The sequence below is a fragment of the Pongo abelii genome, chromosome 2, assembly GCF_028885655.2.
Source record: "Pongo abelii isolate AG06213 chromosome 2, NHGRI_mPonAbe1-v2.0_pri, whole genome shotgun sequence".
In the NCBI taxonomy this organism is placed as follows: Eukaryota; Metazoa; Chordata; class Mammalia; order Primates; family Hominidae; genus Pongo; species Pongo abelii.
In genome coordinates, this window is record NC_085928.1 from 5,648,211 (window position 1) to 5,670,763 (window position 22,553).

Below are 22,553 nucleotides of genomic sequence, written 5' to 3' on the forward strand. Positions count from 1 at the left end.
CAGTCTGTGGTGCCTCTTTTTTTTTTAATCAACCAAACAAATACTGGTTAATAAAACTCCCTGCTCAAAAGCTCCTGGCGGCTCCTCCGTGCCTGCAGGGAGAGGCCAGCACCCTGGGCTCTGTGACCACTTGCCTTCCTTTTTGTCCTGAACTCTGGCCCTTATCCCTCCCAGACAGGTATCACTCAAGACTGCTGTTTCCCAAACACACCTTGAAGACTCGACCTACAGTTTCTACCCAAACTCTCCTCCACTCCCCACTTGACCAGTGCCTGCTCACTAGAGGCCTCCTCCTGGAAGCCTCCCCACACTTCCTCCACCACTCTGAGTGTCAGTGGCATCTACCTCCAGCTTCCCATCACTCTGCTTATTTCCCCAGAGTGAAATTCACTTTTTTTTTCTTTTTCCTCTTCAAAAAACTTTGTCTCACTGTATCATTTAAGAAATGAACATCCTGGATTGACTTGGGATTTGACAAATTCAAACTTGGTTTTAACACACCATGTGCATTTCCTGAGCCCCAGGCGTACCAGCAGACACAGGGCTGAAAGACCCAGTGCCTACCCGCAGGGGCTTAGAGGCTGAACCAAACCATTTCCCATTTGGCTCAAGACCATGGATGCAAAAATGACCATTTTTAAAATTTTAAATTCAAATTTATTTTACTTGGGGATAATCATCACTGACACTCATTGAGCCATTGCTAGGTCACTGCCTATGGGCATGTCCATGCATAATGTTATTTAATCCTCACTCTGGGAAATGTTATCCTCACTTACTGAGGAGGTCACTGAAGCTCAGAGAAGTAAAGGGAGCTGCCCAGGGGGTTACAGCAACTGTAGGGAGCTGACCCTATATTCTAGCCCTTGTTATCCTCCCTGGCCTTTCTCAACTGTGTGCGAATACACTGGGGCCAGCTTCGAAGTCTTTTTAACATTCACTGTGTAAACTCAGCACCAAGCTGGCTTCCCCTGGTTGCTCACAGGCAGGTGGCCGTCCACACCCACTTCTGTGTGGGGGCCTCTGGCGTCACATTTCACAACCCTATTCTGTAGGCATCGGGTTTCAGATTTGCTGTATTTGCTTCCGCTGCCACTACCGGTAGATCAGAGGCTGGGGAGGTGTTTCAACACATGACTGTTTTGAATACGGTGACTTCCCCATCTATCCCTGCCATGGGTAACATCCCAGCAGCCTCTTGATGGCAGAACAGAGGCCATTGAGCCTGGCCAATGAGTGAGTCTCAAATTCTAAGTTCGTGGGGGAAATGGTTTCCTGGACTCACTTAGAAGGGTGGTTTGTTCCAGCACCTGATCAGAACCTGTGGCTCATTCTCTGCAAAGTGGGCATGAGACACCACCGGAAGCTGTGGAGTGGCCAGAATGAGGCAACATATGGAGGGTGTGTGGCACACAGTAGGTGTTCACTAAGTGCTCATTCTCTCTTTTCCTTACAGCCTTGCTGCTGGGGCTACCTTTCACCCACATGCAGGCCTACTTGCCTGCACGCCCGGCATGGCCCAAGAACCAGTTCTCTGAGTTCAGCCAGGACTTCCAAGAACCTAGCACAGCCAGGTCAGCTCCACTGTGTATGAGTCCTGAACCCGACCCTAGGCCTCTGCTCCCTCAGTTGCCATTTGCCAGGCCATCTCCTCCATTGCTCCTAAAATCTAGCTCATCTGCCACCTCCTCCAGGAAGCCTTCGGGGAACCCCTCCAGATAAAAACTCCAGTGTCCCTCCTCTGGGCTCCCACAGGCCTCAGAGCTCACCCCCTTCTCAGCCCTGAGTGCCCTGTGTAGTCATTTCCTCTTTTTCTAGTCCCTTCTCGCACAGAGCACTGTGAACATCCCCAAGACAGAAACGATGTGTTGCTCACCACAGCCTGGGCCCTGCAGCTGGCCTGTCACAGGGCTGGTGACGACCGAATGAAAGGAAATGCCTAATGTTTTCTGAGCACTTGCTACATGCCAGGCACAGAGCCAGGGATGCCCACATGGAGAGGGCCTGCCTCACAGTGAAGACAATAGGAAGGAAAGCAGAGGTAAGAGTTGAAAAGTTCAAATCCATACATGAACACTGCGATTTCGCCATTCCCGAAGCTAGTTACCCTCTAGACTTTTCAGTTCCAGGAGGCAATGAAACCCCTTTTCTGCTTATGCCTGTTAGGTTTGGATTTTCTGTCACTTGCAACTAAGACAGCCCTCACTGACCAAGTGAAGCTCAGAGATGGGACCCGACACACCCAAAGTCACACAGCTACGAAAGCAGCGGAAGAGAAATTCCCACCAAAGTCTGGGCTTTTTTTTTTTTTGAGACAGTTTTGCTCTGTCTCCAAGTCTGGAATGCAGTGGCACGACCTAGGCTCCCTGCAACCTCTGCCTCCCAGGTTCAAGCGATTCTCCTGCCTCAGCCTCCCAAGTAGCTGGGATTACAGGCATGCGCCACCACGCCCGGCTAATTTTTGTATTTTTAGTAGAGATGGGGTTTCACCATATTGGTCAGGCTGGTCTCTATCTCCTGACCTCAAGTGATCCGCCCGCCTTGGCCTCCCAAGGTCTGGGCTCTTAACCACAGCCTGACCACACCCCAGGCCCAGCTGATAGCCACTTCAATGCTCCCACACGCTGAGTACAGTCCAGATACCCACTCTGCCGGCGGAGTCCCCTCACCTCTTTCCCAGAAGCCACTGGAGTTACACTGGTTGGGATTTCTGGGCATTGGTTTGCAAGTCCATCAGATGGGGCTAATGAGCTCACCCTTGCGTGTAGGTCAGAGAACAGCTCACACTGGCCTAGCCCTCAAGGGACTCAGGGAATGAAGGCCACAGTGTGGACCCTCCAACCCGCCCTCAGCTGCCTGATGGCCTACAGGTATCTTCTAATAGGTGACATGTGTCCGTTAAAATAAAATACAACCAACCGCTTACCTCTCCTTGCGCCTATCTCCTTCCTCTGCCCTACTCGCCTTCACAGAACATGTCACCCCCATGACCTGTCATGCATACATTGCATTAGTCATATATTGCTTGACTCCCCAACACCAAGAAGGGCAGGGATGGTTTATCTGGTTTATCACCTTTGTACTCTCAGAGACAAGACAGTGCTTGGCACACAGTAGGTGCCTGATAAATGTTTGTTGAATGACTGAATTAACAAATGAATGATGTGCATGAAACTCTGCACAGAGTCATGGAGTGCTTAAAGGCTCCTGGTTACTCCTGGCCATTTCACAGGTGAGGACATGAGGCCTCAGGATGGGCTCCCCTGAGGTCCCCAGGCAGGCAGCAGGGTCCCTGCTCTGCCCTGTGCCTCTGCTGGGCTGGACCGAAATGGGCCTTGAACACAGGTGTGGGCAGCCACCTGGCCAGGCTCCCCAGCTTGAGCCCTGGCGCCCAACAAAGGCAGGTCGCTGCTGGAGGTAGCTGAGCTGGAGGCCAGAGCCCTAGGCTCTGAGCTGTAACCCCTGAACCTGACCTCTTGGGGTCCTTGGGCCAACAGCCCCTGGCTCACTGGGGTCATCAAGCCTCCCCTAACCAGGCTGAGGGGCACTGTGCCCTGGTAAATCTCTCAGTGAGATGGGAACCCAGAGTCACCTACGCCCACAGGGAGATTCCCCACAGAGGCCTGCTTCCCCATCTAAGCCTCACAACAACCCCGGAAGGGAGGACTTTCGCCGTGGGTTATATGGAAACCCAGGCCCAAAGATGTTGGGACATCTGTCCCATGTCACATGGCTGGGGCACACTGGGGAGCTGGGATTTGAGACAGAGTGACTGACCCCTCAGGGCACTGAGCAGCCTTCTGTCTGCAGTGTGGGGGCAGGGGTGAAGGTGCCCATTGCTTCCTTATCACTGGGCCTCACTTTTTCCATCTGCCACTGGTTGGGCTCCAGTCCTAAGGAAAGGGCTATCTGTCTTGCCCACCCCCAAGAGCCAGGGCTGGGGTGGGGGAGGCTTCGCTGGGAGTGAGAGCTCCCAGGCTGATCCCTGAGGCTGGGTCGGTAAAAGCTTCCTCTGACCCATCTGTTGAACTCCCTGATGACCCCAGTGAGCCAGGGGCTGTTGGCCCAAGGACCCCAAGAGGTCAGACTCAGGGGTTACAGCTCAGAACCCAGGGAACATCCCCCAACACCCTCCCAGCCCCAGGGATCTGCAGATCCTCAAGGTTCCACTCTGGATCATTTCAGAAAGACACTGAACTTGTCAGTGGGTCAAGGGGCTCTTGGGGGGGACACACACTGGGCTACTGCCAGATGGGAAATGGCCCCAGGGAGCCTGGGGCAGGGAAGACTTGTGCAAGGCAGTGTCTCCTCAGCATAGCTTGGGGAAGCCTTGTGTTCCCTCAGCCATAAACCTCCATTTGCTCAAAGTTTATGCATCATAGGGTTGAGGGGGGCAGCAGTGTGGGAAGGAAACACACCAAATATGCTCCAGGAGCCCTGGGCCACTGTGTGACTTCTGAGGGCCTCTGAGGACTTCTGACTTCTGTGTGACTTCTGAGGGCCTCAGTTTACTCGGCTGTAAACTGGGCATTGTCAAGAGTCCATCTTTCTCAGGGTGGTTGTGAGGGCCATAGGCAGCGACCCAACACTCCCAGCCATCCAGGTGGGCTGCGGGGCCCTGGTTTTCAATCCTAATAGGGCCTGGGGCTGGTCTAATGCGCAGGGGAGCTAAAGAACTTCCCCTTGCGGCTGTGGGGAAACACCTGGTGTTCCCGGGCCCAGGGCGGGCCTGTGTGCATTCCACGCAGTGAGAAACGCGTCACAGAATACAGCTCTGAGAAACAGTGAAAACTCTGACCACAGCCCCCAAGACCCTTACCACGGCAGGCTGCCCTGACGGTCGCCAGCCCCTCACAGGTTTCTTAGGGCTGCTGAGGTCCCCTCCCCGGGCCAGGTGGGTGGTACTCACAGTCTCAAAGTGGAGGGGGCGGAGGTGTCCCTGGAACCCCAGCGCCTGGCCTGCCTCTGCGGCCTCGGGGGATGAGCTGTGGGTCCATCCCCATAGCAGGTCCTGACGTCTGACTTCCTCCCTGCTCAGTCGGCATCCAGGAAACCACGCCCAGGGAAGAGGGTGCCAGGCACCCTGGGGCCCCCGCCCACCTGCCCTCCGAAAGGCCCCCAGGCACTGCTGAGGGGGCTCCTTCCAGGTCTGGCAAACCTGAATGGCTTCACTGGGCAGGCCCCAGTCAAAAAATAAAACAACCACCTCCCTGGACAGTCTCTGGTGGCTGATCATGTTTCAGGGCCACTTAAGTTCCAGGCAGGCTGCTTTGTTCAGAGTGCTGGGCCCCTGCTGGGTCTCTGGCCACATGGGCACTGCACTTTCACGGAGGGCCAGCTGGAGCCAGCAGCATAAAGGCAGTGTGACAGGGGTCCCTGGAGAGAGGGTGCCCTACTTACTTAAAATCTTGGGCCCAAAGGGGACCCAGGGGTGGTGCCAGGGTAGGGTGGCCAGTCTTGTCTCCCCATGGCCAGGCAGGGCCCCCCACATCCCCCACAGGGGTGCCATCTGGAGAGCCGCCACCAGCCCATCCTGACATTGCCAGTGTCCGGGCCCAGGCCCCTCCTCCAGGAAGCCTCCTCCCCGCCAGGAGTGCTCTGTCCCTGTCTGAATTCCCACTGCAACTGCCAGTCAGTCTGTCTGTCTCCTTCTTTGGGTCTCAATTGTCATCTCTCATCTAAACAGTGGCCGGCCGCCACATCTCAACCGGACTTCCCTGCCCCCCACACCCCACCACTCCCTCTCCACAGTCTCATTTCCTCACAGCAGCCCGGGTGACAGCTTTAAAACAGAAAGCACAGCTCTCCCGCCCCAGTCAACTTTCAAGCCCTCTCCAGGATCTGGCCCTGCCACCACGGGGACTGCTCCTCCTGCCCTCTCGACTCCTGCCGGCCTCCTCCTCCGTGCTCCTCCTGCAGGTGCACACAGACCTCAGGGTCCTTACACCAGCTGCTCTCTCTGCCTGCTCTTCCCCAAGGTCCTCAGAAACTCACTCCACCCTGTCACTCTCAACGCAAGGCCACCACCGCAGACGAGTCTTTGTTTTCTTTTCAAACAGTCTTTTTAAGATATAATTCACACACCATACAACTCGCCCATTTAAAATGTATAGTTCAATGATTTTATTAATAGTATATTCCCAGAGGGGTGCAACTGTCACCACTATCTATGTTTAGAATATTTTCATCACTCAAAAAGAACCCCTCCCCAGCCCTGGATCACCGCAAACCTACCTCGTGTCTCTATAGATTTGCCTGTTCTGGACATTTCCTAGAAACGGGACCATACACTCTGTGGTCTTTTGTGTCTGGCTTCTTTCACTTAGCACGATGTCCTCAAGGTTCACCTGTGCTGTAACACGTGCCAGAACTTCATTCCTTTTTGTGGCTGAATAATATTCCACACTTTGGACAGACCACATTGTGTTTATCTATTCATCCACTGACAGCCACTGGGAGAGGCCCTTCTTGACCTCCCCAGGCCATGTGGCTCCCTCTCCCTGATCACGCTGTCATCCCTCCCTGTTTTATTTTCTTGGCACTGATCCTTGCCTGAAGGCATCTTCATTTGTTTATTTTCTCTTTATCATTTCTCTCTCACCTGAACATCTATCTGCTCCAGGAGGCCTGAGTGTCCACCTCACTCAGTGCTATACCCCAGGGTCTAGCGCGGGCCAGCAAACAATAGGTGCTCAGCAAACTACTTGCTGATCAGCAGAAGAAAGCCTCTTCCCATGGGTCAGAGTGGCTCATGCCCATGCCGCCTTGCTGCTGGGCTCTGAGCTCTCGGCGACAAGTGCTGCCCTGCGGTGCTTGCCAAGAAGAGCCTCACCCACAACTCCGGTGAGGAAACCAATAACGCAAAGCTTTGGACTCAAGTCCTCCTCTGTGCTGTGGGACAGTGCTCCTCACAGGGTGGGCGCTAGCTGGCTGGATGTGGGAATGGATAGTTAGCACCTGGCACAGTGTCAGGCACAGAGTAGGTCTTCATCCCCTGAACAAAGACTCGATGCAGGGAGAGGGGATGGCAGTCACCAGCAGAGATGGAAACCGAGGAGAGGGAGGTGAGGCTGGCAGGGCTGAGGCAATGGTGAGGCCCACGGGTGAAACGGGAAAGCAGCCATGACGGAATTTATGTGTGCTCCAGGCAGTGACCAGAGCCAGAGAAGTGGCGGCTCTGCTCTGCTCTGCCCAGGACCTCCTGCCCATCCTAAACTCAGCTCTGGGCTCTTCCTGGAGATAGACAGCACAAGCCAGGGTGTGTCCAGAAGGTGTGGGTGGGGAGGAGGCTGGTGACCCCTTCCTCAGCCTCAGGGAGTCCTGGTCTCTGCAGGCTGTCCAGAGCTGGGGAGCAGATGGGTTGTGAGGCTCAGAGCACAGGGCCAGGCCACTTCAGTGTGTGGGTGGGTGGCAGCGGGCACCGTAGGAAGGATGGTGCCAGTTCCAAGTGGGAACAAATGTCCTCGCATCAGAGCTGCCTAGGCATGGCCCAGGCTGGGAGGTGGTGAGCACTCTGTCCCAAGAGGAACGCCCACTGGCCCTCCTGCAGAGGGGCATCAGATGGCTAATTGTCCAGGAAGCTCCCTGGAAGCTCTCAAAGGCTGGCTGCCAGCTGAGCTGTTCACGGCCCTCCTGCCCAGATGCAGCCACGGTGGGAAGGCAGAGGGGGGCAGGGCCAGGGCAGCCAAGGCCACCCCACTCCTTACCAACCAGCACCCTGGGCCCCATGTGTTCCAAGCGAGCTGCTCTGGCCCATCAAGAGGCTCAAATGCCCCATTGGCTCTCAAGGCACAAAATGATCTTTCTTTTTCAATATAATGCCAGATGCAAAAGTGATCTTCCTGCCTGACCTGAGAGGGGCTGTGGATTTATCAGGGCACTGCCCTGTACCCAGAGCAAGGCCTTTGTCTGCCAGGGGCCCAGAGGTGAGTGCCCAGAGAAAGGCCAGCCAGGGAAGACGCAGGGAGGGGAGGGGCGGGTAGCTGGTTAAAGGGTCTCATCTGCCCTCCAGAACTACTGTATCCCCACACACATCTCACAGGCGGGGAAACAGGGGCTCAGGGAGGCGGCCTGTTACACAAACAGCCAATGCCTCAGCAGCACCTACTGCAGCCGGGGGAGGCTTCCAGGCATCGTCTCATGGAAGCTTCAGAACATCTCTAAAAGTCACATCCAAGGTAGGAAGGGGCTGAGCCCAGTTTTGAACTCAGGTTGGCCTGATTTCTGAGCCTGTGTGCTTCCCACTTCATCACGTTATCCCCCTAAGCCCCCATGCTGAGACTCAGAGGACAAGGAGGGGGTGCCACAACCATGCACCCTGCTGGATGCCAAGCCAACAGAACCCAGTGATGACCTGCCAAGAAGCCCGCCCAGCTGGCATGGCTCCCCCCCACTCTACAGGCAAGGAAACAACCCTAGAGAGGTTTAGCAACTTGCCCGAGGGCTGCACATCTCACAACCTACCGTTGTGGGCTCTAAACCCTGGGGTGCCCAGCTCCCAAGCTGTTCTGTCCAGGATACAGCCTGTGGCCAAGATCGTCCCTCTCAGAGTCCTCGGGCCAAAGTTCCAGAGACCCTTCTCCCGGCTCCTTGATTGCAGTCGCCAAACCCCTGGGCAGAGGGCCAGGGCTGGCAGGCCAACAGCTGCTCCACACACACCTCTCGCTTTTCCAGATGTGAATGGGACCCAGCCAGGGGCAACAGGCTCCTCGGAGGGGAATCTGAAGACGCAAGTGGAAAACTATGCGCTGTCCGATCGCAACCCTCCAATCTGTCCCTGTGGCCGCCGGCAGCTCTGCCTTGGGCCACAGACCTGCTGACTCAGGGCTTCCCTGGCAGCCGAGGGGGCTGGGATCCGCAGAGGGCTTGCTCCTGGCTGGCTGGCTGGTTGGGGCGTGGCCTTAGTCCTTAAGGGGGCTCTCAACAGAATGGGGTAGGGGTCAGGAGGGCAGAGTGCTTCTCTTGGAGCCCAAGGCCCATCCTCCCCAGTTAACCACAGGGGCGCCTGGCAGTTATGGGTGCTAAGAGTGGGTTTGGGACAAACCCAGTGCCAATTATGGTGCCCACACCCACCCCACCACTCTCCTCTCATTGGTGGTGAGGAGGCCACCCGCCAGTGCTCGTGACACCCCTGTGAAGCTACCTGCCCATCACCACTTGACAGCCACAAACCCTCCCGTAAGGCCCCGCCCCACAGCCCTGTCAGGTGGCCGTGCCATTAGATGAGGAGACTGAGGCACAGAGAGGCCAGTCTGCCAGGCTCTGTGAGGAGGTGCTGCTTCTCCTACAGACCATGTGTGCAAACAGCAGCCAAGAGGGAGCGAGCGAATCACCCTTGGACAGGGCACAGCGGGCCTCCCAGTGCCGAGCCCTCTGCATTCTGTCAACAAGCCCTGAGGTTTCCAAAGTGCTAATCCCTGGAAACCTTAGGACAGAACGGGACTCAGGAAAATCCAGCTGTGGTCACAAGGAAAAGCCCATGGAGCGCTCACCAAAGTCCAGGACTCACCCACTGCCTGGCCCAGCTCCCAAGTCACCCACCCAGTAGGTCTATCCCGGGGTCTGGGGCAGGGGCAGGGGCAGGGGCAGGGGCAGGCAGCCGCTGACTCACTCCAGGGCTGAGCTCTGCCTCTCTGCTTTCCCACAGTCAGCTGGCATCCTCATCCCAAGAGAACACTTTAGCCCTCACTGTCTGCCCTGCTCCCTCAAACCTGCCCAGGCCCAAGGCCCGCCATTGAGGCTGAGGCCCAGGGCCCCAGACACTCTCACCCAGCAGCAGAGACAACTATGGCCACTGTAATTACGGTTTCTTATTACAGTGAGAGTAAACTGCGTGGCTGGGTTTCCCCTTTCCCTTTGGCTGCCAGGAAACTTGGCAATTTTTACCCCAACAGAAGAACCTCAGGACCCTGTATATCTCTGTTCTGTTCTATTTTTCTAACCTAGCTCATGACATCCTATTCTAAATTGTGCTTTTTCCACTCCTGATTCTTTTTTTTAGAGATGAGGTCTTACGGTGTTGCTCAGGCTGGAGTGCAGTGGCTATTCACAGGCATGATCATCACACACTACCCTTGAACTGGGCTCAAGCATTCTTCCTGCCTCAGCCTCCCGAGTAGCTGGGACTAGAGACACACACCACCATGCCTGGCTTCTGATGTTTTTTATTAACTATTTTATTGCAGGTATTTTCTGTAAGCTGTCACAAGTATTTTGGGAAGGAAGGAAGAAAGGAAAGAAACAAGGAAAGAAGGAGAAATAGAAGGAAGGCAAAAAGGAAGGAAGGAAGGAAGGAAGGAATGTTTATAAAGTTTATACACCAGAGAGTGAGGGCAGAAAGAAAGAGAGACAATCTTTCAATCCCTTACCTGTTGCAAATCCACCCCTTTAAATAAAATAATATGCCCTCAGGCGGTATCCAAGCACAAACACATCTTCCAAATAGGTGGCTGCCTCTAAGCCCTTCCATATACAAATTCTGGCCCCATGTAGTTCCCCTTTACAGATGAGGAGACCCCAGCCTTGTCTGAGATCACAAGGGACCTGGCTTCCTGCGCCCTGGTCTCCCTCCTTCTGGCAGATGCAGAGGCCGCAGCGATCACGGGTGGTGTCCCCTCCCCAGGGGTCCAAGGAGCTCTGCTCCACCCTTTCATTCTCACCATGCAAGGCACCATTCCAGATACCCCCACCACCCCCCACAGCTGTCCAGCTGGGGAGAAAGCTCAACGTCAAGGGTCATCGTATCCAACACTGAATGAATGCTGGCACCGCGCCGGGCCCTGATCTTAGTGTGTATTACCTCACTAAATCCTCACAACAATCCTAAAAGGATCTGCAGATGGGAAACTTTGGCTAGAGAGGTGAAACCGCTTCACACCACTAACAATGCCAAAGCCAACATTAAACCTGGGCAGCCTGGTGTCTGAGTCCGGGCTGAGCCCTCAGCCACTCAGTGACTGACGTTTACAGTCACGAAGGAATCACTACACCAAGCGCTGAAGGGACCAGCATGAGCCCCATTTCGCTGGTGGGTAACAGGCTCAGAGAGGCTGTGGGGCAGGGCCAGGGTCACACAGCTGTGCCCTGTGCCAGCATGTTATGTAACACATGCTGTACCTGCCCCTGGAGTTCCTTTCCTGAATGGGTGCTCTGGATCCCAGCCAAATGCAGCACACCCCCTGGCCATTGTTCCACTCTCCTCCTCCCGCTCCACAAGAGACTGAAAGTTGCTCCGGCTCCCTCCATCCCAGCTCCTTCCTGGACCCTGTACAGCCATGCAAACCATCCAGCCCAACAGTCGACAGCCAGGGAGAGCAGCCACGCACGCGTCCCGGTACCTGAGTGTCCTCACAGAGATGCAGTACTTCCACATAAGGCTCCACACGGCACTGCCATCCCCCTTCATGCCTGGTTCAGTGGAGGAGCGAGTGGCCAAGGGGCCCACCACCACTGCCTCACCACCCGGCGTCTCCTCCTGGCCAGGGAATGGCTCTCTTCACAGATTTTCAGGTCCCTTCCTTCTTCATGGTAGGAAGAAGAAAAAAAAAGCCCCCAAAGTTAGGGAAAAGAGGAGGCACCGGCTGCCACAGGCCACTGTAGGGCTGAGCCACTATCCACCGGCCAGCCTCTGTGCTCTGGTCCTGTCTAGCTGCTCCAGACCCTCCTGGCGAAGTGGCCCTCACACACTAGACCCTGTGGCTTCTGCACAACCTTGCGCCTGCCTCCTGCCAGGAGACAGTGGTGGCTGCAGGCCAGGGGAGCAGTGAGTCACTCAGGGCGGGATGGGTGAGGGGCGTCCTCCAGTGAGGAAAAGCTCAGCTGCCGGAGCCCAGGGGCTGGCCCTGCTTCCAGAGGCTGGCCTGGGATGGGAGAGGCGAGCTCAGAGAGAGGGAGGCGGGCGGGGAGGCGAGGGCGGGCCCACATCCTCCCCATTTCCCCAGAGGCTTAAACCCAACTCTCTCCCCGCAGCCCAAAGCCTGCAGCCCGGCCCACCGACCAGCTGGCCAAGATGAGGGTGGAGGAAGGGGCTGCTCTGCCACCTCACTCCTAGAGAAAGCCTGGGGTTGACACAAAGCAAAATAAAGACAAAATCAGGGCTGCTCCTCTGGACAGTGGCTGGCCCTGAGGGTCTCCAGCTGGTGAGTGAGACGGTTTCCAGCCGGTGGGTGAGACGGTTTCCAGCCCTGGCTGGGCCACTTCTTTGCTGTTTGATGCTGGGTGTGGTCAGCCCCCTCCAGCCTTAGTTTCACCTGAGGCTACTGTGGGCTTGTGGAGCTCTGGGAATTGGCCTAAGCCCTCCTCAGGCCCAGAACTAACTCATCCAGTTCTCCCAACGCCCTTACAAAGTGGATTTTGATTAGTGTCGGTTTACTTGTGAGGAAACTGAGACACAGATAGAGGAAGTCACTTACCCCAGGTCACAGACCTAGGAACTGGTGGAGGTGGGATTTGAACCTTGGCAGTCTGGCTCTAAGAGCCCACGCTGGAGTCAGGGTGTAAGCTGGCTCCTCTCTGTAGGGATGGAGTGGGGTGGGATGAAGGGCTGGAGCCTCTGAGCAGCTGAAGGCCTTGGGATCTGGGCCCAGGCTGGGTCTGGGGCATCTCCAGACTGAGGCCCCAGCTTGAGCCCCCACCCTGGTCTCCACCAGCTGCTCCCAGGCCCAGCCCAGGCCAGGCAGCTGGGGCTTCCCAGGCACGGCCCCCAGGGATAATGACTCACAGATCAAGGTCAACACTCACAGATCTACTTTTCCCCACCTACAGCCCCCAGGAAGTCCCCCAGAAGGGCAGGTGCACCCAGCACCTGGCACCCAACAGGGCCCTGGGCATCATGTATAGTGGGCAGCAGAGCTTCCATTTCACCAGGGGGAAACTGAGGCTCAGAGAGGGCCATCACCTGTCTGCAGAAACAGGGAGGGTGGGGCCAGGGCTCCAAAGCCTTGCTCTGTCCCCAGGCCCCCTGCCTTGGCCTGTGCAGAATGGGAAATCTGTCTCAGATTTTAGCCTGATTCCCACACCAAGGATTAGCAGCTGCAGGCTTCTCCATCCCCTGAGCCAGGAAAGAACTTTTAATCCAAAAGCAAGATAGGTTTCTACAAAGGCTGTGGCCTCCCTGGGGGACTCGGAAACCCAAATTCTTCTCCCTGTCATCAGAGGAGGCTTCACAAGCCACCACAGCAGACCTCCACCTGCCACAGGGGCTCCTCCACAGCATGCCACGGGAGTGGCTGCCCAGCCTCTGCTTGAACACCCCCAATGATGTGAAGCTCACTACCTTTCAAGGCTCCCCATTCGTTGCTTTTTCTTTAAGCTTCCCCATTCCATCATGGAACCCCACTGACCTAAGGAAACTCTCCCTTGGACATTACTTTCCTGTCACTTTTCATACTGGCCTCGGTTCCTTGTGCCACACAGACTAAGGCCTCCATTCAAATGTTTATCTGGCCTGTCCTCCTAGTAAGGGAAGTTTTCGCAATGTCTTTTGTGGGTGGAAGTAGCTTCTGCTTACTCGCTTTATCTCTACCCACTCATTCACAAATTCACACATCCACACACCTTCCTCTCCAATGAATCATCTATGGATTCATTAATCCATTCACATATCCATCTATCATCTTCCTTCCTATCATCCATTCATTTATCCCCTCATCCACCCATCCATCCATCTGTTCCCTCACCTGCACATCCACCCATCCATCACTCCATTCATCCATCCATCCATCCATCCATCCACCCATCTATCACCCACCCATCCACACACCCACTCATCCACCCATCTGTCCATTCATCCACCCATCCATCCATCTGTCCATCCATTCACCCATCCACATTCACCGTTGTCTACATATCATTGTAAATTTGAATTCATTACAAATGAGCCTTAATTCATCCATCCATCCACCCATCCACCCACCCATCCATCCATCCATCCATCCGTCTATCATCCATCCACCCATCCATCCATCCATCCATCCACCCATCTATCCATCCGTCTACCCCATCTGTCCATCCATCCACCCATCCACCCATCTGTCCATCCATTTGTCCATCCACCCATCCATCCACTCATCAGGGACATGTCACACTCTATCTGTCTTTGCCATCCTCAGGGGCTCATCCTTGAGAACAGGGCACTCCTTACTCATCTTTGATTCCTTTGTCCCTACACAAGCTACTTCCTCTTGCAGAGCCTCAGTTTGTCCCTTTGCAAAATAGGAATAAAAAATCTCTGCGCTCCGGGCTGTGATGAGGAATGAGTGATACCACAACTGTGTAACCCTGGGTATAAGACTTAACCTCTCAACATCACTGTCTGCAGGACAGCATGACCAGTCCATGAAGTGAGAGTTCATAATGGTTTCTGAAACAGAGAGTGCACTCAGTAAATACCAGCTGTCACTTAAAAAGCCCCTGGCACTGCCAGGCATGCGTTAGGTGCTCAGTGCTAGTTGCCCTGTAGGATGCAGGGAGCCCCAGCAAGAGCAGGGGAAGCGAGGGCAGGTCTGCGTGGAAGCCTTCACCCCCTCAGCCATTCCATCTCCCCAGCCACAAGGCCAAAGCCGGGCTCTGCAGAGAACTGGCTCGCCCTCCAACCTCAGTCCAGTGACTCACACAGCCCGCTGGGGATGAAGTCACTGCCGCCCAGGCAAAGGAAAGGATACATTTGTTCCCTGGGAGATGCTGATGCCATTGTGAACTTGGCCTTTGAGAGCAGGGCAGAGCTCAGGAACTGTGTGCACTTGAGGAAGGCAGCAGGCACAGCGGGGGGACAGTGTTGAAGGGGACCCTGCTTGGGGAAATGAGGACTGGAACGGGTGCCCCCTACTCTGGAAGCTGAGTGAGGGTCAGTGAGCCTCTGTCTGGTCTCTAGGCCTTGCTGAATGTGTGCCCTCTCCTCGCCTGTTGAGATGTGTCTGCCTGTGGTCTTAGGGCCTTGAGACCCTCTAATTTCTGCCTCTGGCTTAAGGGGCAAGCCACTGTTCCACATCACTCATCCACAAAATGGGCACACTATACTCAACTCCCACCTGGAGAACTGCAGGTGACAGTATGAGACCCCTCCTTGCTCACCGGGGGCCCGTGCAGCCTCTCCTATTCCACCCACTCTCTCATGCTGACCATCACCCACAAGAGACCAGGGCAGGGTGGGCAAGGCCCTTTGCCATCTTCCGTCTGCATTGAGCTTCCTGACACCCCCAAGTGGCCCCCACTCCATCACAACACCCCTGAGCCCTCCCAGATCTCCAGGCCTGTCCACTCTGGGCCAGGAATTCTGCACATATTGCCCAATTATTCTCCACATGCCCCAGTCTGCTCTGGGCCCGGGACTGCAGCTCCCGGGCTCCCACTGCCTCCTGGTTCCTGATGGGGTGGCCAGCAGCGGCCCTGGCAGGAGGTCAGGAGGTGGAGGAGAGAATGGTAGGTCAGGGTACTCATTGCCTCAGCTCTGTCCTCGCTTCCTGTGCCCCTCGGCAGCCACAGTCCTGATGGGTGGCTGTTTGCACCCAGGTCTCTCTCTTTCTAGTTCATGAAACTGTTCTCTCCCCCAACCCTCTGGCCCAGATCTGGTTAGGGCTCCCCTCTTCTGCTGGCCCAGGTGCCCAGTTCCCTTAACCCCATCCCACCCTGCACACAGCCCCATCACGGGCCACACTGCAAGGGAGCTTGTGTAGTGACCCATGTTTCCTACCAGGATCCAATGCTCAAGGCTCAAACTCAAAGGACACCTCCTCTAGGAAGCCAATTTTCCATTGGCTTGTTCCTTCACCCAGTCAACATTCATTGATTGGCTTACTCTGTGCCAGATATCACTTGAGGATTTGGTGAACAAAACTGTGGAGCCTGGTGGGGCTGGCCTTCCTTCTGTACCAAGGGAGCAAATGAAAACGATTTCCCACAGTGGGCTGTGCCATGAAGAAGGCGTATAAACTAGATCATTTCTCTGGATGATACACTTCCCTTCTCCAGGAGTCCATCCTTTTTTGCCCCGCATCCTCTCCATTTCCTGAGCCTGGACTGCAGCCATTTCTTCCCTGCATTTGGATGACCTGTCTCTGCATCCCTCCCTCACTGCTCTGAGAGCTCACATGAGCAGGTGGGGAGATCTATGTAGCTTAGTTCTTTGCACAATCACCCTATGAAGTAGCAGTTATTATTATCTCCCCAGCATTTTTTTTTTTTTTTTACAAATTGGATAAACTGAGGTTCAGATGCTGAGGTTAGATACTCAGGATGATATATAAACCCAGCTCTGCCTATCTGACTCTAAAGCTAAAGCTCTGGAGGCTGAAAACAAAATAAATCACTTGTCATTTATATCTGCAGTCTTCCAATGGTGCCCAGAGCCATGCAAGGCTCAGGAAGGCACACACACCGAGTTGGCTGAACTTCAAAACCCTGAATCCCCCTTCTCAAGAAGCATTGGCCTTTTGAGGACAGGTGCTGGGATGCCCCTGTTTTCCAAATGGAAAAATGAAAGTCCAGGGTGCTGAGAGCGTTGGGTCTTGGAGGACAGTGGGGGGCTCCCAGCTTCCCGGGCAGCTGGCATCCTGAGTTCCACCATCTTGTCTCAGGCCTAGGATGGCCACTAATATCCAGTGTGCAGGCAGGGGCTGGGCACTCACTTCAGGGCAGGAGCTGGGAAAGAAGGCAGAGAAGAGCTTCCCCAAGTCCATCTTAGGGGGCACAAAGGGCTGGCGTCCAAGTTGCCAGACTTGGCCTGCAGGGCCTCACTTTACCTGCTGTGCAGAAAAAAGACCACAAGGGGGCGATGGCCCAGGCAGGGGCCAGGGAGGAACTGTTGCTTGGACTGGGGTGGTGGACAGGAAGGTGGGGACAAGAGGTTGGATTCTAGAGACATTCTCAAAGTGGAACTGGTAGAAATGTCTGATCAATAAGATGAGGGGGTGAGAGAGAAAAGAGGAGTGGAAGATGATGCCTGGGTTGCTGGCCTGAATAACTAGAAAAATGGAGGTTCCATCCACAGTGACAGGGACACAGGGATGGCTGGTGGGAGCAGGTTTGGAGGGATGATGAAGCAAGGCAGAACGGGGGGACTCCGACTGGTCAAATGGAACAACTGTGGCTTGGCTCTGGCTGATGGCTGCTCTGCAGGAATAAGGGCTCTGATTTTTCAGATATCAGAAATCCAGGTTTTTACGTAAAAGCTCTTGATTTTTATATGTTTGCAATAAATTCAAATTTACAATGATATGTAGGCTAATCCTATGCAAGCCAAATAAAATACATCTGTGGGTGTCTGTCCCACAGGATACCTCTTGTATCCTCCGCTCCTTCTCGTCTTTCAAGGTCCACTTAGCTGCCTCCTCCCCCAGGAAGCTGCCCATGATTGCTTCAGCTCCAGAGATGCCTGTGGCCCCTCAAAGCCCCGCAGGGCTGATAATCCCAGACTGGAAGTGACAGGAGGGCAAATAGGGGGTTTGCTTATCCATTTCTCGTGCCTCAAGCATAGGGTTTGGCCCAGAGGGGGAGTTAATGAATGAATACCTGCCGAATGAATGAATGAACAAGTAGCTCACTTGATCCCTCTGCCCTTATTTTGCAAATAAAACTGAGTCCCAGATAAGGGACATGACCTGCCAGGGTGGGATCTGGGGCCAGGGCCTGCTCACCGTCTGGCCTCTGTTTGTCAGCTGTCCCCCGAGGCTGGGCCAGGCTAGGCCGGCAGGAAGTATAAAGACAATTGCACAGTCTTATCGAGTTATGCCATAGGAGGGTAGAAACAGGATCCTGAGCAGCTCTTGAGCATCTGGGTAGAGGCTGTTTGGGGGATGTTTTTCCAAGAACTTGCTAAGGTGACCCCAACTGGAGTCAGGGCAGAGCCAGACCCTAGAACTGAGTACCTCTGCAGGTGGCATGGCCGTGGGACAGATGACACCCCAGATGGCAGGACTCACATTAGCAATCAGTCAAAGTGACAGCCAGTCCCCATGGGTTGTCCCTTCTGAGGGTTCTGACATGTTTCCTTTCAGCCATGGGGAGGGCAGATGGTACTGGGTTTGACCATCAGGGTTTGTGCTCAGATATTCTATGCAAGGAAATCAGACAACATAGGCACCAGAGGCTCCGGCCTCATTCTTCAGTGTTGGAGATGGAGAACGGAGTCTCAGAGGTGGAGGTGACTTGCCCTGAGGTCACATAGCAAGGAAGCCGCAGATCTGGGACTCCGGATCAGAAGTCCTGATTCTGAGACCTGCACTGGCCAAGGGATCCTCACAAGCCGTTCCTCACACCTTCTGGCCTACCTCAGTTTCTTCATCCACAACATGGGGCGAAAAATAGGATCTATCTCCAGGGGTTGTGAAGATGAAACAAATGGAAGGAGCTAACACTGTGTGACTGTACTGTGTAAAAGCTATATAGAAGATCACGAATCTATAGCAACTGCCCTTCTAAGCCTCTAGCCTTGAAAGTTTCTGGCTATGGCCATCTTTAAAACTTCCAGGGTGGCACAGCTCTCCATCAACACAACAAGAACGGTGATACCTAAGGGCTACTGAATGGTTCTTGTAGCCACTGCTCTATGTGTGACTAATTCATTTAATGCTTAGGCTCATCCCATGAGGTAGGTGCTGTTACTATCTGATCTATAGGATAAAGAAAGGAAGGCAGAGAGAGGTCCACAGACACGCCCAGAGTTAATACAGATAGAACACGGCAGGGTGGGGAATTGAACTGAAGCAGCTTTGCTTTGAGACATGCTTCATAACCGCTACATAACACGGCTCTCCTCAGCTGGCTTGGAAGTCCTTCTCAATGTCTAACCTAAATCCCTTTTGTTGCAGGCTGTGCCTATTCACTACCCCCTTCCTTAGACAAAGAAGAAAGCTGCTCCCTTCAATCCCCATTTTGTTGTGCTGAGAGGCCTCAATTATTTAGCCCCTGTATCCTGACTCCCTGGGTCTTGCCGTGCAGGTCAAGGGGGGCCAAACGGGAACCCTCCCCTTGTGCGTGCGCGTGCGTGTGTGTGTGCGCACATGCGGTGTGCGATGTGTGTGTGCGTGCATGCGTGCACGTGTCCACACAAATCCCCTTCAAAGAGGACTGGTGAGGACTGGTAAGGACTGCAGCACCCTGGGCTGGGCCCTCACCTCCTCACTGGCCTCCCTGCCTCCTTTCCTTGTCATCTCCTGCCTCTGGGCTGTTTCCCAATACCCAGACCTGTAGAGGTAAGTCTGCTACCTGAACCTGCTCCATTGCTTTCCTCCATTCCCAGACCATTCCCAACTCTACCCTCGTCCCACCTTTATTTATTTATTTATTTTGAGATGAGGTCTCGCTATGTTAACCAGACTGGTCTTGAACTCCTGGCCTCAAGTAATCTTCCTATCTCAGCCTCCGAAAGTGTTAGGATTACAGGCGTGAGCCATCATGCCCTGTCTAAAATCTTTTTTTTATACAGTCTAACTCTGTCACACAAGTTGGAGTGCAGTGGTGCAATTTCTGCTCACTGCAACCTCCTCCTGCCAGGTTCAAGCGATTCTCATGCCTCAGCCTCCTGAGTAGCTGGGATCACGGGCATGCACCACCACACATAGCTATTTTTGTATTTTTAATAGAGATGGAGTTTCGCCATATCCGCCAGGCTGGTCTCGAACTCCTGGTCTCAAGTGATCCTCCTGCCTTGGCCTCGCAAAGTATCTGGATTATAGGCATGAGCCACCGCGCTCAACCTCGCCCCACCTTTATGGTGCACTCTCTTTATGGACCATTCTAGTTATTTATTAAATATTTTCTTTTAAAATCAACTGGCTTAAAAAAATTGGACCTGAGTCTGATCAAGCTTCCTGATCTAACTCCCAGTTAACAGGAACTACAGGTGACAGAGGAACAGCTTAAATGACATCATGAGGCAATCAGCCTAATCCTGAATGTGGGACATGCCACAGGCAAATGGCCCTGTTCCTTCAATAAGTACTGCAAGGATGAAAAAGGAAGGGGAGCCTCTAGGTAAAAGGATGCTTACGAGACACGTGCACTGTGTGGGTCTTGTTAGGGCCCTGATTTGAACAAACCAGCTGTAAAAAGACATTTTTGGAGACCCTTTGGGAGAGCTGAACATGAAAAACAGCATGGAGTGGGTGGAAGAAACTCAAGCATGAGGCGCAAAGCTGTGCCATGCAGGCGTGGGATTCGCCTTACAACTCCGAGGTTCACCTTCACCAAGCAGCTATCTCCACTTCCACGCATGTTTCACACTTTCAACAATAAGAAGCTAAAAGCAATGCACAAAATAATACATTGGTTGGATTTCACCCCTGAATACATTTATTTTAAAAGGAAACTTTATATCACTCCTTTAAATGGAAAACTAGGATCATCTGCTGTAAGTAGAAGGTTACCACGAAAACAAGACAATGTTACTGAGTTTCACACAGATACTGTTTCCTGCCAAAGATGCTGGGCTTAAAACCTGCCCCGTTTTTGTTACAAAGAAGCCCAGGGAGAGACGTGAACTCACTCTTACCTGGACCCACCTTTCTGGGAGCACTGGCCTACAGGTAAGGGCCACGCAGCACATTTTCTCTGCCACATGCTTCTCCTCTATCAGGGAATGGTGGTGACAAGCCTGGGGGCAGGGACAGGTCCACCCCAGCTGGTAGACAAGGGCCCCTGCCTGCCCCTGCCTACAGCAGGGAGGGGCTCAGCTGGGGGACTCGGCCTCTGCAGAACCTTGGGGCTTTCTGCAACATGGAATCCAAAAGCTATAGGGCTGGGTACAGATGAGGAAACCAAGGTCCACAGGAGGGCGGGACACTGCCCCAGGTCTCCCAGCAAGTCCATGGGGGATAATCAGAAAGGACAAGACTCCAGGTTTTCTGACCTTTAGAACTGTAATCATCTAACCTTTCCCTCGTTCACAGATATTGCTTGAGAACCCACTGTGTGCCAGGCACAGGGGGCAGAGGGGCAGGAGTGACCAAGACAGACAGTCTCATGGAGCCGACATTTGCAGACAGGGGATGCAGGACAAACACGCTGAGCAAATGAATGAGATAATTTCCCAGGATGGTGAGGGCGACAAAGAAAACAAAATTGAGTGACGTGAAAGGTGAGGAGACGGCAGTGCTACGCTAGACAAGGTGACAGGGAGGGCCTCTGTAAGGAGGAGACACTGGGGCTGACACCTGAAGGACTAAGAAGGCGGTGGAGGAGGTCTAGGGTAGAGAACTTCATGAGCACCTGCAGCCAGCCCTCGGCAACCTCTGGCTCTGTTTTTAAAACTTTACATACTGAATTAATTGCGGACTCACAGAAAAGTTGTGGGAAGAGTACAAAGAACTCCTGTATAGCCTTCACCCAGGTTCCCCACTTGTTACCATTGTATCCCATTTGCTTCCTCATATTCTCCTTTCTCTAGGCACACACACCTGTGCTCGCATACACATTTTCCCCCTGTAATTGAGAGTAAGGTGCCCACCTCAAGCCCCCTACTCCTTCAAAGTGTCTTTCCTAAAGACAAGAACATTTTCTGGCATAACCACAGTTCCGTTTTCAAAATGAGGGCACTGACACTGACTCGGTACTACTCTCCAATCCTCACAGCTCATCATCCAGAGCTGCCAACTGACCTCATGCGGTCCTCTATGGAGAAACAACCCCTGATTCTTAAGCCTCTCACACACAACCCGGCTGGCCCTGTGAAAGTGGACAGTGCAGGGTGGCACGGGGGAGGCTGCGCTGCCGTGAATTCCGCAGGCCGAGCCTGCAGGATGCAGATGGGCCAGCCCAGGGCCAGCAACTGCGCTGCACGGAGCCAGGTTGGATCCTGACACAGAAGGACAAATGTGCACCCCTAAAACACCAAAATAGCCCCCCATATTTTGAACCAAGTAGAAAAAACTAATAAAGCTTTAAACATTTTTTTTTTTTTTTTGAGACAGAGTCTCTCTCTGTTGCCCAGGCTGGAGTGCAGTGGCGCAATCTCGGCTCACTGCAAGCTCCACCTCCCAGGTTCACGCCATTCTCCTGCCTCAGCCTCCTGAGTAGCTGGGACTACAGGCGCCTGCCACTTTTTTTGTATTTTTAATAGAGACGGGGTTTCACCGTGTTAGCCAGGATGGTCTTGATCGCCTGACCTCGTGATCCGCTCGCCTCGGCCTCCCAAAGTGCTGGGACTACAGGCGTTAAAAATATTTTTTAAAACATTATATATAAAGCCCCACATTGGTCGATCTGTTCACATGTCCCTGTTAACCCTCATAAACCAGCTCTGCAGGGCACACGAGGGCCTCGGGGCCTGGAAACTGCAGTGCCTTTGGAAATGACCTCTCGCTTTACAATACTCACGTGGTGTTGCAAGACAAACAACAGCCTGTGTTTATTTTAAAATTCAATATTTTGTTTACTTGATTATTGAGTTTTTTGGCACCCCTTAAATTCTGTGCTCAAGGTGAACACCTCACTTGTCTCACCCTAATCCCAGCCCTGACCACCAAACACCAGGCACATGAGCTCTTCTGAGGGCGCAGAATACGCGCCCAGACAGCGTCTCCTGATGAGCCCAAGGACAGGTCCTCGTACCCACTTCATAG

At 53.8% G+C, this 22,553-nt stretch overlaps 1 protein-coding gene across 9 annotated transcripts in view; it reads right to left on the minus strand.

Moving 5' to 3' along the window:
- Positions 1 to 22,553, minus strand: part of IQSEC1 (IQ motif and Sec7 domain ArfGEF 1) — a 397,805-nt gene that overhangs the window by 116,919 nt on the left and 258,333 nt on the right. The window contains exon 1 of one of the 9 annotated variants that reach the window (XM_024244327.3): positions 11,337 to 21,988. The exons of 7 other annotated variants lie outside the window; for them this stretch is intronic. In XM_024244327.3, coding sequence (XP_024100095.2) covers positions 11,337 to 11,404 — 68 coding nt within the window. In that variant the 5' untranslated portion in view covers positions 11,405 to 21,988. Of the gene's footprint in view, positions 1 to 4,909; positions 5,035 to 11,336; positions 21,989 to 22,553 lie in introns of those variants that run through there. One more of the 9 variants, XM_054551252.2, reaches the window with a different exon arrangement.